Source organism: Betta splendens, chromosome 4 (genome assembly GCF_900634795.4).
Source record: "Betta splendens chromosome 4, fBetSpl5.4, whole genome shotgun sequence".
Taxonomy (NCBI): Eukaryota; Metazoa; Chordata; class Actinopteri; order Anabantiformes; family Osphronemidae; genus Betta; species Betta splendens.
In genome coordinates, this window is record NC_040884.2 from 13,644,109 (window position 1) to 13,660,164 (window position 16,056).

General features: G+C 44.1%; 1 protein-coding gene across 1 annotated transcript; it reads left to right on the forward strand.

Moving 5' to 3' along the window:
* The first annotated feature begins 4,013 nt into the window (after positions 1-4,013).
* Positions 4,014-16,010, forward strand: vopp1b (VOPP1 WW domain binding protein b). The gene is made up of 5 exons (XM_029146888.3): positions 4,014-4,233; positions 9,272-9,330; positions 13,169-13,246; positions 13,340-13,473; positions 13,573-16,010. Exons 1-5 carry the CDS (start codon positions 4,183-4,185, stop codon positions 13,776-13,778), a joined length of 528 nt encoding a protein of 175 aa, XP_029002721.1. The 5' UTR covers positions 4,014-4,182; the 3' UTR covers positions 13,779-16,010.
* The last annotated feature ends 46 nt before the right edge of the window (positions 16,011-16,056 follow it).

Below are 16,056 nucleotides of genomic sequence, written 5' to 3' on the forward strand. Positions count from 1 at the left end.
TAGGGATAAAGTCATAAAGAAATTTATAGGGCAAAACAAGATTCTGCTATGTGGGTTATTTACCCAACCACCTGAACATGGACATGGAAGACTCTCCTGTGTGAGATTCACCTGTGATAGTTTTACTTCTGTCATGTCCTGTCAGATGCTGAGTTTCTACCACTGATGCCTCAGTGTGGACAGACACAACATGCATCTTAAAATGGCATCTGCAGTAACCTACTGTATGTTCATCATGGCAATTCAATTGTTTTACTATATATTTATTATAAGATGTGTCTTTGTACCAAAAAGGAGAGAAAACTAGATCTTTTTATTTTATTTCTCATTTGTTTTTATTTAAGTTTGTGTTTATGTATTCTATTTTCTTTGAGTATTAACATTAACTTCACATCAGATGCAAATGTTGTACCTTCAATATGATAGTTACTCCTCATACTCATAATCTAATTAATACAAGAAACACTATAAAGGCATCAACCTTTACTAGTCTTACAGTAGTGTGTGTGTGTTTGTGTGTGTGTGTTGCAAGGCTAGTTTACGCCCTGTTTGTGTGTGTGCATGTCAGCCTACTGGCTGTTGGGATTTAAAGGCCCTTAAACACCCATCACAACACTGCACAACACTATAAATATTAATTGGTAGTACAAATAAAAGATATGACCCACTTACAGCATATGGTTTTCAATTCAAGTTCATACTGAAGATTATGTTAAGCAACATATTGTTAGGAAGTCAGTCAGCATTTTATTATTATTATTCTGAACTTCTATCTGATTTTGTTCACACATCACTGGTGGTAAAACTTACATTTTTTATAGTTAATTGTTCTTGATACTACTGCCGGTTTAAGCTGAAGCACAGTATTTGTGTGGATTTTACGTCAGTATAATTTTTTGCGGTCTAAGATTAAGTGTAGTTGCAGAATAATTCCAGCAGAGGGAGCTGTATACCGAGGGGTTACGCTAAAGCTTCTTGTCCTTTTACTTATTACACGCGTAAAGTGTGTTCGTGCGTCATCCAGGTAAAAATAGAGGAGCTCCAGGTGTGAGCTCTTATACATTATACATTAGTTATTACGTTAATTTTTAGTCAAAGCCATGTAGACTAAACTGTTACCGTTGATCGAAAGAGCATGGGTCGTATTCGCTAGTGTTAGCGTGCTATGCTAGCCTGTGCAAGACACAGTTCAGCTGCACGAGACCACTCAATGGAATATATAATAGAGCCCGGAAGAGTGCATTCAAGTCTGGAGTTGCCACAGCATGTAGAATTGCCAAAAGTCACGGGAGCCACAGAGGTGAAGAGGCTTTTAGGAACCAAATAACTTCTATGCACGGTTTGAGGTTAACAACACCTTTCAGGCACAGAGGCTTCCACTATCATCCAGCGGACGGGTACTTCAGCCGTCTACTTCACCAGCGTCAACCCACTGAAAGCAACGTCCCTGGAGCTGTGGTTAAGGACTGTGCAGAACAACTGAAGGATGTTTCCACAGACATCTTTAATACATCCTTCAGGCAGGCGGCTGTGCCCACTTGTCTTCAAAGTGCCATCAATATTCCAGTCTCCAAGAATTCTGTACGTGCTAATATGTCATTAACTTTGCTGTCTTTCTCCTGCAGTTCTACAGGTATTGTAGTGTGTGCTCTTGCTCAAATCATCAGCCAGCTGCTGGTGCCTCCTTTCATTAAACCGTCATCAATCAACTTTATTTCTATGTAAATCATGGATAAATGAAGACTGGGCTGCTGCTTGCTCAGGTGAATTTTGCATGAAGGGAATGTGACCCACTGAATCACAGTCAAACAGCTGTTTAATATGTGTGATCTGTACTCACATACATCAGGGTGTGTTTGTCTGAGGGCGCTGCTGGAAATGAAGCAGATTGAAGCTGGATGGGGTGAAGTTTGCACATTCCACCAGTCGTTGCTCCCAGTGGGTTTGCAGTTATCAGGCCCACGTCATTAAAACATGAACCAGTGAAGAGGGGTGTTGCATTCCAGAGTTACCCAGCAGAGCGCAGCACAGACCTGCTGAATGGAACCCGCTATGACTGCTTTTGGCTTTGCACAGAGAAACACATTTGACTGTTCCTGCAGTTTTACTCCTTCATTCAAAGTATCATCATTTAGCATCATCCAGAAATATACAGTTTCAGATATTTTAAATACAAGTAAATGTGTAAAAAACTTAATTGTGATATTTGCCTTTCATAATTGTAACAATTTAATTTTAATTTGTAAATCCAATTTCCATGAGAGATTTTCATAAAAAGTCACACTTTTAACACCATGAGTTGTAAAATAAATAGAAAATATAGTGACAACATTAAAAAACCATTTTGCAGTTGCAATTTGCAGCTAAAATATACCACATTAGCAATGTACAGTGTAGAATGTATTTCTGAATAGTTTAAAGTGCATGTATGATGGGTTTGTTCATAGTTCTTGGTGTAGGTCTGCTGAAACTGACTCTCCAGGATCTATGGGTCATGGTAACTTTCCACTCTTGCTCTGCATGTATTGATTTTGTCCCTGGACAACAACCTCTACACTGTCCAGAGCGTTATCAGGAAGGACAGCAGGCATAATATCCTGTGTGGACCCACATGGCAACAGCCAAAAGATATCACCAGTATATGATTAAAAGATGGAGAACGTTAAATTTAAGGTTGTCTTTTTTCCTTCTCTGACTCATATGTGGGACGGGGTATGTTGTTATCCACTTTGTTTATCTACAAATCACAATATATTTAATCCTATTTGTTGCTGGTTAAACGTTGTTACAGTATGTTAATGTTTAATGTAATTGATACTGTTGAATTAAAGTATTATTTCTAACTTGACTCAGCTCATGATCATTGTGTCATTATGACCACTCATACTCGAACAAAACAAACAAAGTGGTTGAAACATATCTACTTCAAAACAAACAACTTTAAGGCCTTAAAGCTTTAAAAACCAGGATGCAATTAATGTAAATTCCAAAATGATATCTATTAATCCATTCAACAAAACTAATGTGTTATTATTCCCTTGTAATCTAGCACCAATCAAAGTGGCTCTGATAGCATCTTTACTGTATGTGCCCCTTAAGCTCTTCGTGTCCACCAATACTCTAATACAGTATACCTTGTTTCTGAGGACATAGAATACAGCTTTTAAACTAACTGATAAGACTGGAGCTTTTGTGGTTTAGTGGATCTTCAGAGTCAGTCTTGAATAATTTAGAGATGTGTTTATAGAGCTGTGCGATGCAGCCCACTAGTTCCTCATGAATTGTAATAAAAGATAAGAGACGAAGAACATTTAATCTCTGATCCACCCAGTTTGGACCCTCACTACACACTACTGCACAGAACTGATAGCACAAAGCTCGTGCTACAGATGCTGTTTGTATCTTATCAACAGCTGTCCTGCCACCGTGGTCAGACCAGATGCTGTCCATGGTGCTGAATTGGAAACGCCTCATTACAGACCCTCAAGCTATGAAGCCCTTCTGAAACATACACTTTTGTCGTGGAAGGAAAAGCGACACACGCTAGAAAACAATACACGTCCATCTGACTGTGAATGTAGTAAACATAAAACATATATTTCAGTCTCGCCAGAGGTGAACCAGACGCTGGGAGAAAAGCTGTGAGGTAAACATCCAGCAAGCACCGAGCCAAACAGTGGACCTGCTTACTGTACTACCTGATGCACAGGTAATATGTAATGACAACATAAATACAACTACATACTTTTAGTAGAAATGAAAAGGTTTGAATGTATTTGTCCGTTTTAAATAAACTAATAAGTGGTATTTTACTTATATGCTTTATATGCTTAATTTTTTAACGCAATTATGTGAAGTTTAAAAAAATAATAATACAGTACGTGCCTGCGTGTGCGTGCGTGTTTGTGCGTGTCGGGGCTGGGGGTGCGGGCTGGAGAAGGGGCGTGGACTAAGCCAGCATCACAGGCTAATGCAGTTTCCTCTCATGCCCATTAATTTCCGTCCGTGGACCGTGTGACCGTCCGCCGGGTTGCCCTCGTCCGTCCCGTCATCCGAGGCGCTCCGACCTGGACCGGCTGGATCTGGTCTCTGGGAGTCTCCAGCTGCGGGATGAGACCGACACAGTGATAAAAGCAGCATCCAGAAGCGGAGCCCGGATTTCACCCTCCTGCCGGCGGAGCCATGAGGAATCCACGGGTCGATGTCGCCCTGACACTGTACCTGCTCCTGGAGGTGGGTGCTGTTTTATTTCACGGGACTTCTGTTGGACAAGCGTGCCGGGGTGAGAGGAGTCTTCGCCCGTCACTGTATTTAACATTCACAGTCAGTAAGTGGCTTGTTGGCGCCTGTGATCCGGTACGTGCCGCTCGGTATTGTTTCCAGAGCACTCGTCGCCAAACGTGGTTCCAAACTAACAGGATTCCACGTTCGCCCGCTCAGCGCCCAAAGCGGACGCACGTCCCAGACTGAGCGTTGACCTTCTCACCACGGAACACACCTTATGTTAAGTTCGGCATGCATGACATCCACCAGCAAACGCGTAATGTTGAAGAAATGGTAACTTTTAGGCAGGTCGGCGCTCCTGCCGTCTGGTTTGCGACGGAGCCCCTGCAATAGGAGCAAAAACAGAAATATAAGGAGAGCTACCGCTGGTGGAGAACAGAGGAGGGACAGACGGCGCTTTCATTTCGATAAAAAACGCATTTCATTGTTAAAGTGATGCTCGGGAGGAGGGAACGCCAAGTGGGCTGACCTGTGATGCTGTCATCCTTTGTCTCTGCGCCCAGACCCCATGAATCCTCACTAGGTTACTGGGCCTGTAGGACAGGGCTCAGGTGAACAGCAGCTGCTGGAGGTTAAATCCGGGTGGAGTCAATGATATTCACCATGTCTTTGTCTTGTTATTTCACCCTATATCATTTTTGAACCAATGTGCCACAAGGTAACTTCACTGATGTTTCTCATGTTCACTCTCTGTGGAGCCGTGTCATCAAATGGTTCTGCTTTTCCTGAATATGCTCTTTTGAGAAATAAATAGTATCAACACTGCAGACAGTTGTTCGGGCTTTAATGTGGACGAGGGGAAACGAATGAGCTGTAATTGAATTTCCCACGTCTGTGAAGGTAACACAGTGCGGTCACGATCTCCACTTCCTGCCCGTCCGGCCCCGCTGACACTCATGTCTAGTCATGTATTATTAACTTTCATCATCACTATTTCATTTCATTCAGCTAACTCGGTGTACACATCCATTTTGAATGCGAGCACGCAGCCTAGAGGGAACCGAGGCCTTGGACCTGGCGCTGGAGCGCCTGTGTTCACTTTGATGAGGGGTTCTGACAGCTGGGGCCTCTGGACTGGATTTGGGTCATTTCCCAGGGTTTCGACAGACAAACGCGGGAGCTCCTTTTACATCTGTAAACTCATGATGTTTCTACAATAAATTATACAATGAACTGGTTTAAAGAACAAAAGGTTCTTCAGCTGACGTGAATGCGCCGTCGTCTCCCAGGCCGGAGATCTGCTGATTAACGAGGAGCCGCGGCGTGAGCATGCATCAGACATGCAGACGGCGTTAGCGTGGCATAAGTGACATCAGCCAGATGGTGATGACAGCTCTGATAGCCAGTGGAACGGCAGCAGCCGCTGCGCGTTACTGTCTGTGACCGTCACCGGGACGGAGACTCCGCCGCCACTTCCTGGTTTGTTAACCACAGCTCTGGATTCTGACACAACACCTGGAAAATCGATGCTAATGATGTCAGAGAGCACGCGGCGTGGACGGGCCCGGCTGCTAGCGTGAAGCGCGCCTTGCTGTGCGCCACTGATGCTCATTAAAAATGCATGGCTATTCCCAGACTTCCTGCACAAGTCGGCGTTTGAAATGATGTATGGCGTGAGTGCGGATCAACGATCAAAGGGCCCACGTGGAACGTGTCTGTTGTGAAGTCATGTTGTTCGCTGGAGAGGTGGATGCTGTTGGGTTCCGTGGTCCAGATTCAGAATTGACTCCATTTGTGACCGCTGCAGCACAGCTCGTTAGGGTAACGACGTCTCAATAAGGTGGAACACAGACATGATTCTGTGCTCGTGTGAAGTGATGGTGCTGTGGCGGCGGAGCGCTCTCCGGCGTCCTTTGGCAGCTTCTCTCGCTTTTTCGTCATTCTGCTTTGTTCTTCACGTTACCTTTAATCCTCCCATTGATTTGGGCTGAATGGAAACGTGGTAACATTAGCTGTGAGAAGATGCGCATTAAGGCTTTTACAGTTCAGCGGCTTATTCTGTCTGATGGATAAAGGCCTCCTCTGGGTTTTACGGCTCTGCCTTCCAGATGGGACCTGCTCAGTGTTCCTGTGGCTTCCTCCTCTTAGCCTCTCTGCTCTGAGCAATTTTCTATTAAAGTCCAGTTTATTATTAATAAAAAATACCCTCATTACTACAATGTCTTTCTTTAAATTATTCAGTACTTTACTTTGCTCATTCTCTAAATGTAACCAAGATGTGACTAAACCTTAACTTGATACTGTATGTGTCACGTCAGAAACAATTAGAATTAAAGAAACACCATAATTATATTTAGTCAACCACTCAAATAAACTATATGTTTATGGTTCAAAGACCAACTGAACAACTAGTGTTGTATAATCTCTTGTTTCAGAAATGTTGGATTGATTTTAGAAACGTTTGGTTTTATTTTGCTTGTGAACATAGACATTCATCAAACTGTGTCTTCATTTGCAACAAATATTTGTTACATAATCCCACACAGCTGAGCTGTCATAGGGCATCAGGGGCTTTTTCTCAAGCCTACGAGCTGCAGCAGCCTGGCTCAGGGACATTTCTGTAAAAGCTGCACTGTCAGTGGATTCAGTGGTTCGATTATCTGTAAGAATATGTGTTCTGATTGTGTGGAGAACGTCCTGTTTGTAGTAAAGCGGTAGTTCATCATGTTTAAGTTGTGTTGAGGTTAGTAGAAGAGCAGATGAGTTCTCATGTGAGTTACCTCCTGTCTATTGTGTAGTAACATTGAGGTGATGATGAGATATCTGTAATGTTCACAACTAACCACCAGAAGCCTGTGAAAAGATCTTCATACATGTACTGTACATTAAAACTCTCTCTGCAAGAATAATTGACTATAGGTCATATGATATAATTAAAGAATGTAGAATCAACTTCCAGATACAATGACAAGGACAGTTCAATTTAGGGGGATCAGTACACTGTAGTTTTTACACTTAGATTGTTCAGAGTCACAAGAACAGAATCATATGTAACCAATTACTCTGGGTGCTCATGGAAACAAGGTGTGTTGTGAGCATTTGTAGAGAACACGGAGCCAAAACCTCAGCGTGAGGACAGTAATAACCCGAACAGCAGTGGATTAACGCCTCGGCCTGCCTTTCTCCATACACACTGTACAATCAAATAATGCTTGTTGCCGCTTGTTCGCAGAGGAAACAGTGTGAGGTCGGCGCGGATCAATAAGACAGGAAGGAGAGGTGACGGTAGATGGGAGGAAAGGAACGATGGAGTACACGAGGGGAGGAGATCAAAGGGAATGTCAGCGAAAGGAAAAGGCAGAGTGATATGACTGGAAGGGGGTTTGTGCATATTCAAAAGCAGTACTAAGATTCCTTTTGTATCTAAATCACATGCATTTAGAAATGATTTAAGCCAGATCGAAGGCCTAAAGCACCTTGAAAGGATTCAGCCAATTCAGAGTCATTCCAGTGAGCATCAAAGCCAAACTGCAGCAAATTATGATGTGTGACTTTGACCAGTCGCTCTTCGCAAGCTCATGTTGCAGCATCTGACAACTTCAAAGGCAAAACAGATCCTGGTCAACGCCTCCCCTCCTGCTCGTGAAGGTTTAATGTGCAGCGTGGATCCATTTGAACCGTTCCTCCGGACGGAGCCCCGACTGAGCGGCTTTTAAAGCCGGAACCTCCGGTTGCGTAACGGTCGTGTTTGTCCCGTGGGAGAACAGAGGGACATTTACTTCTCCTGTCAGAGCGTTCACTGAGCTTTAATTAGAGGAAGACAATGAACAGAGCTGGATGCAGACCATCGCTGGCAGAGAGTTAGACACAGGAAAACAATTAGGTCCAAACGAAAATAGACGAAAGCAACAAAGTTAAGAATTGTGAAATGAAACCATTTGGGATTCTGATTATTATCCGACCGCATTGATTTCCTGCTCATTGTGTACATGGTGTCAGTGAGTGTACCTCTAATATCCATCAAACTGTGACCTTCAGCAAGTCATTCAAAGGCTCTCATTGCTCTGATTGTCTTTAGATGAGAGGCCGGAAACAGTCAGAGAGAGGAGGTTGGATCTGCTCCACTCACACGACCAGAGCCGCAGACTGTGGCTGGAAATAGTTCTGCTGTGTAAGAACAATCTGATGTAAAACGTATACGTATTAAGACGCATGAGCGTCGCCGACACACTCCCGCTGTGTGTTTCTCCTGCGCCCACGTGACCAGGCCTCATGTTAGTCATTAACAACGAACGCCCCTGACCCCACCGCTCGCTCAGGTTCCCGTAATGTGAGGACTGCAAAGCGCGACCGGACCACGCGGCATGTGGTCGACGTGAGCCGAAGATAATCATAGTGTGTGTGACCACTGATCACGCTGCAGAAGTCCCTCCACAGCATGGGACACGGGAAGACACACATTAGTAAGACACAAACACTACTGCCCCTGCGCTGCGCTGATTAGTCTGTATCACAGCGGGGGGTCATGGAGTTCTGAGCACAGTGTGTGAGTGTCATCATTTCACCACCGGATCAAACGCCCCACGTTTCCATTGGCCTCCTTCGAGCAGACTTCAGCCCTTGAATGGAAACGGATGGCGCTCCCCTCTGCACCTTCATCCTCCCCCTCATCTCTCCTGCCTCATCTTCCTCCCCTCCCTCTCCCATCTCGTGCTGCTGCTTTTGTGAAGTGCTACACGACAGCCGCCGAAGAATCCTCCTCACGCCGCGACGCAGACAGAGAGTGGTTTCAGAGGAGATCATTTCAAAGGCGGTTAATTAAAGGCGTTCCCCAGCTGGCGAGCGTCACTACTCGGAGCTAAAAGGACGCTGACTGTTTGAAAGTTATTGTCGGCTGGTATTGTATTGAATGAACAAAAAAGGAAAACGAGACAGCGGTCAGAAAGCTATAAAACCTGGCTGCTGATCTTTCCAATGTTTGTACTAGTAGGAGTTCAATGTTTTAGTTTTTTTTACACTGACCTTAATCTGTTCTTCTTTTCCACAGTGCGTCCAAGCCAAAAAGTATTGCTGGTACTTTGAAGGTGGATACCCCATTTACTTCATGTAAGTACTGCACCGCTTCATTCTCTCATCAGGTGGACATTTACCACCATCATCGTGTGGTGAGGGAGTGATGCACTGCTCTCATGTTTGGGGCCTATGAATTTTCAAGTGCAGCGTCCAGCCTCTGAGTTGTTGCTGCTGTGTGTATGTATATGTGTATGTGTATGTAGAGATAGTGGACGAAATCACTGTGGCAACGTCACATAATTCTTGGTCCATATGAATGTTTTACTGTCGTGCTAAATTTAGCTGGAAGCTGGTTGGTCTATTTCACAGCTCCACCTCATGAAGCAGTGGATCGACAGATGACAGCCTGTGTCCACACTTACCACCTTCATTTAGTTTCCTTTCTAACTGCAGCCCAGAGCTATGAAGTGGCGATGAGAGAGAGGAAGAGCTGAAGAGCGTCAGAGACAGAGTGCTTCATTGAGGAGAGGCTCTTTAATAATGAAAAACAGCTTCTTTCACCTCCTCAATTTCCGTTTGGTGCCTTTAGCTTCAGCAGAGATTCTGGTTTCCATCCATACTTGTTAGTTCTGTAGAGGCTGCAGCCAGTGGATCACAGAGCGCTAGAAATGCAGCCATGAACCAGGTCTGTCTTTGAAAATAATATAACACGCTCTCAGGTCAGGAGACAGCATGCTTTGCGTCATCCTGGAAACAGAAATTGTCAACATAGGCCGAACTGGGCGCCAGTGAGAGGAAATGGTGGAAGTCTAGTTTTGGGCTGAGCCAACGTCCACAAGGATCGCTTTAATTAGCAAGTCTGTTTGTGTCTCCAGCCTAAACTCATGTAAATGTACCAGATTATCTAAAAGGTGGATCTTGTACAACAGGGACCCTTTTAAAAAAAGGCCAGTTTCCATCAGAGAGCACTGTGTTCGAAAACTGCATTGTTGACATTTACCTGTAATTGTTTCCAGGGAAATGTGTTGGCATCCAATCATGAATGTTAAGGTCACTGAGTTCTACAAGTGTTCGTTTAACACTGCTTTACTTTAACTGCAGCAGCACATTGGGGTTCCTGCCTTGCCCACAGCTTTTGTGCTTTGTTGCCATGTTTGAGCAATGCAGGTAGATTTGGATTCTGAAACAATGTTAAGTACAGTTGTACTTGATGAACATAAACCCTGACGGCTAGGTCATGAGGTCTAATGTACAGTCCTGGCCCGCTTATCGTAAGTTTGGTTCAGGAACTAAAATCTATAAAATCATTTACAAGTTTAGGTAAGGCTAATTTGACTATGAATACAGACATGTTAGGCGACTGGATGCTGCTGTGATGCTTGATGTTAGCTGTAACGTGGCTCTGTTGGTCTGTCAGGATCCTGGTGTATTAATAGTCGAGTCCTGAGGATAAAGTCACATCGTTTAGGTTCTGGTCCCGTGTTAAAGGGACTGTTGTTGTTTGTGCCTCACGTTTTCTACAGTACTTCCATTGGTTTATTTTCTTTACGAACTAATAGTAGTTTCTTTGGGGGTTTTCCTGCTTGGGTTTGTTGTATATTTTCTTTGTCTACTTAATTAAAGTGCTTTATCTAGTCCTCTGGCTCGGTCTGAGTCGGTCAGAGGAACTCTTTATAAACCGGATATACTATCGTGGAGGGCGGGTCCTGACAAAGTTTTTCTACACTGTGAAAATAAAACCAGTTTTCAGAAGGTGTGCAAGTTGAACCAGCTCTGATTCCTACATAAGCCTGGAATAAGCACCCACTTCAGAGGTCGAAAACGGGGAAATGAGTGAGATCGTGGTGGATTGATCTGGTGAAGAGAAAAACCTTTGATTGGATTCACCACTTCCTGAGGATGGAACCTGTGCTGGAGGGGAAGCTGGAGGCTCCACTCATCCATCTTCTGAAGATACGTTTATCTTTGCTCCATTGACAGTGCATTTTTTCCAGAGAAAAATTCTTAAGTAAAACATTGACAAAATCACAATACAAAGGTTGTAACTGTTGCTATTTGCTATTAGCGAGAAGTCATTGTTTCCAACTGGTGATAAACTGCATCTGGAGCGACGTCTAAGTTCATCAGGATCCAATGCAAACAGTCAGAGGCATCGTGCAGGCGAAGCCTGTGATAAATCTATTCCCCTTTTCCAGTGTAAGCTGCATTCTGCGCCACAACAAATATGCCCGCCACTTGTTAATATTAAGCCTAAACCGGCGCCATCGTAAAAGCTTTAGCCTAATTTTCCAGGATAAGGCTCTTAACGCGTCTATTTTTATTTCCATCCATTCCTTTTTCTGAACGAATGGAAGATTTAGAGAGATACAAATGGAGGATTTGAGGCTTCATTGTTCCTGTCTCCCGAGAAAAGACAGTAATTCTCTGTACGTCTCAATCGCTTCCTCTTTGATGTGCACTGACAGAGGAAAGAATCACTTCTGTCATTCAAGGGTAACGTGACGATTTGACACTGAACGAGTTTTATTAACTTTCACTAACATTTCTAAAGTTGTATTTTTTGGCAGATAGTTAATGCAAGGATTGATTCTCTTGCTGCACCGTGCTGAGATTCTTCTGGTTTTTATGCTTCAGGCCACGTGAGGCCTTTGGGGAAAAGCGATTGCTCATCTCTGACCCAGCGCTGAAATGCCAAATAAGACCGGGAGCCTGAGCTTTGCATTGTCAGGCCGGCGATCCAGAGTCATCTATCACAGAGCACACTTGTTGGTCCCACTCCACCAACACTGGGGGTGTGAGGGCACTTAACTGCTCCTACGCCAAACCAACGCTAACCAAGGGAATTCAAATAAAACCTTGGTCCTTAACATTATTAATGTATGCAAGACGATTCTCACCTCACATCCTTCACTGCAGTTGCCTTAAAGTCTGGATTCACACACACACACACACACACACACACACACACACACACACACACACACACACACACACACACACACACACACCTGGTTATTATTTCGGCCGTGTTAACGCCGCTCTCCTGTTCTCTCCGTGCGCTGATCAATCACCGCTGGCGCCGCTCTGAATAATTGGCTCCCCTGCTGCTGGCTTTGCCATTTAGGATGAAACTTTTTAAACTTTTGTTTACGAAGCAGAAAACATGATTAATGGCAACGTTACAATACGCACCGGTGGCTGTAGCTTTGACTGAATGCCGGTGCATCGTAGCACTGTATATCCACAGATGTTGCTCTCTTCCTCGTTGCCCAGTGTTCCTGACTTTTAAAAGTCTGAATGCAAATTTTGATATTTTGGTCTCATTACTATTCAAATTAGCCATCCTTTACTTTGATGACGGCTTTGCATGCTCTTGGCATTTTCTCAGTCAGCCCTACGAGGGACTCACCTGCCATGATTATGAAGGACTATTAGTTTCCTGTTCCATTCCAAATAGCTTATGTGACCTACAAATTAAACTGGCTCCAAAGGGGACGGTCCTACTGGGAGCCAGTTTAATCACAGCGCACGATGATGCAGCTGCACTTACCTTACTGTACATCCACAGATACATTTAAAGTTAAGTCAAAGTTCTTGAGTCCATCACCTCATGTTCAGAGAGGAATCAATGAACCGCTGGAACAATTCCCATAACAGTTCCCAGAGGACGGATGCTAATGAATCTGGCAGCGAGGTGCACAGGCACTGTGATTAAGTGGCTTAATTTGATAAATGCACTGCTCCCCATGATGCACTGTTGTCAAACCTCTGTGTGACACATGCGCTCAAAACCACAGTCAAACAGGATTAACATCACCAGCTGACGTGAAAGATGAACTCAGGGCATACTGATGGTGCATGCTCACTATGTACTGTGCGTTATACAGTATATTTGTGTTGTGCTACCACTGAGAAACGCTTCTTGTGGCAGATGCCGCTCCTACGAGGACTGCTGTGGGACTCGCTGCTGTGTGAGGGCCCTGTCCATCCAGAGAATCTGGTACTTCTGGTGAGTTCCCGCGTCTGTTTACAGTGTAGCAGATTATACTGTGTGAAACCCAGAATGGCCCCAGATCCTGGAGCTGCGCTGTTTATCCCCCAGGGTGCTGCTGATGATGGGAGTGCTCTTCTGCTGTGGCGCCGGCTTCTTCATCCGCAGAAGGATGTACCCGTCGCCCCTGAGAGACGAGCCAGCGTTCAACGTCTCCTTCACCCGCCATCCTGTCACCACACCAGGCAAGAGCCAACCACCCATAAACAGGTTACCAACTAAATTAAATACAGCCCACCCGAGGGTTGAATTCTGACCAGCACACAAAACGGGTTTTCTTCCAGTTTCCCAGCAGCCGGGAAGTATGCAGGGCTTCGGGGTCAACGGGATGACAGGGGGTGACCCAGGGGTCACCGTGACGCACCCGGCGTACCCAGCACAGCCCGGCTCTGCCCACATGATGATGGGCTTCTACCCGCCGCCTCCATCCTACTGCAACCACCCGCCGCCATCTTACGAACAAATATTTCAGAACAGAGACAAGAAGTAACAACAAGGAGACGGAGGCGCAGAGGAGAGAGGCCGTTAGAGGATGAGGATGAAGAGGGAGCGTCTGACAACATAACTGTTTCTGGATGTAAGACTGGGAAAGCACACAACCTACTGTCTGTGAGAGGAAGGATTCTAGACACACGTATTCCCTCATGCACACACCCTGCTTCGTCTGGAGGACTTCACTTACTTCTGGTTTACGTGGATGTGCCTGTATAGACCTGATTAGCTGGAGGTTTTGGACGTCACCGTGCTCACTGTCACCTCTCTGCACAGCACAGATAACGTCGGTCAGATGTAGGATGTAACAAAATGCCAGATTTGACTGGAAGAGCACACTGATACATACTGATACAGATGTAGTAGGTTTGGTAGGATGATGTGACCGACTTAGACTTAACGTTTTACCACCACATGGATTCTCCTGCAGCAGTGGCTTCTGCTCTTGTTAGACGTAACGGAGGCCGTGCGTTTTCCACACAGTGATGATGACGCGCTTTTGTTTTACTGTCACATGAGTGTCGTCCTAGTGCTGGAAAGCCGGTGAGTCAAAAATGGAGGACGCTCTCTCTGCTTTAGCTTTATATTCGCTTAAAATTTGCTCATATTTATCATATTCTGTGACAGTAGAACACTTTAATTATAGACAGGTGGTTCGCAGGAAGTGGAGCTCAAACGTCTTATAAATAAGCTGTGCAATTTTTCTAGTATCTTCTTTAATTAATCATTAAAATAAAGTAACAAAACATGATAAAGGATCAAAAGCTTAATGAAGCGCTGGTTCTGCTCGGTGGCTCGATAGCTGTTAGCTCGCCACCTTCAGGCGTTGACCCACTACAGTAGATTAACCACCATCAGGCTTTTTCCCCCTATTATTGAAATGCTGTAATGTCTCCTGAAGCTTTGACCGGCTGCATGGCTTGTAGGTCTACGAGCCTAGAAATGCTTAAACTGAGTGTAGTAAGTAACCAAAGGAGTATGTATAAGAAATTTTGTGATTTTTAAAAGGTGCAGTGCGTGAGATACAGCCGTGAGAGAACGTACTGTACGATGGCCATTATCATGGCGTTATTGATGTAGTAAAATTATTTTATTCTTTGTTTGTGCTTTGGTGTCTCACCAAATTCAAGCTTAGATTTCAAGTTGAAAATGTGAAACTACCCCTCATGGCTTCCTGAAACTGGACACAACTGAAAAAAATAATTACAGTAGAAGACTTAAGCCTCTTTAAACTCTACATGCTGCACCTTTAAATAATAACAATAATAAGGAGAAGGAGTGGATGCAAGGCGTAATGGTGAGAGGACTCGTCCTAAGTAGCTGCTGCTGATGATGATGATGATCTAGTTCCTGCTGAATCACTGAGTGTAACCTGCCAGGAGCATGTTCCAAGAAACCTTTAGGAATCCACTGCTTTGCACTTAGCATGTTGTCCATGCATGTTCGGAGGAAATCCAGTGGAGCAGAATCAGTTGCCTGTCAGTCACCTTGTGTGACTGTGGTATTGTTTGTCTCCATAAAAATTTAAAGATTCAGTTGCTGCTGCAAACACTAAGACTACTGTATACAGACCACAATCAGCCAATATGAACCTGAAGAAAGTTTAGTTAATCAGCATCACAGTGACACACTATGAAACAGCAGATGTGCCAGAGTTCACAAACATGCTTATAGTTTCTCCGCTTGGTTTTGCAGGAATCAATTCCACCATGTGTGTTTGTAAAAAGGTGACAGTTTAGCTCTAGTACGTTCAGAATGATGTGATATGTTGCTAAATGACTGCTCCAGTGAAGTAACTTGTAATTTAAACATTTCTTTGAAATTTTGTGTTTTGCAATAAATACATAGATAGTAATGAAGTGTTAGTACCAGGAAGTAGCCGAGCTCTGTCTGTAGCATAGAAACACACACTCAATAGGCACCAACCACTGAATGGGCCCAATACCATCATAAACCCTCATTATCCCTTCATGTCGAATTGAATATTTGGATTCTATATGAAGTCCATTATGGTTTTAGCCTGTTCTGATACACAGCACAACTTTACAATAAGGCACCATATTCTGTTTAGTTATATCAAACTATGCAACAGATTATGAAACGGATAAAGCATCTCACTCCCTTCCTTCATCTACTGTTTTTGGCATCTGCTTTGATGACTTGGACATAAAAAAGCATCAGAATTTGTAAAATATGTAAATAAACTTCACTTCTGAAAAAACGTGTCCGACTGACTGATGGATTTGCTCAAATCCACACTTGCACCACAGTGATAC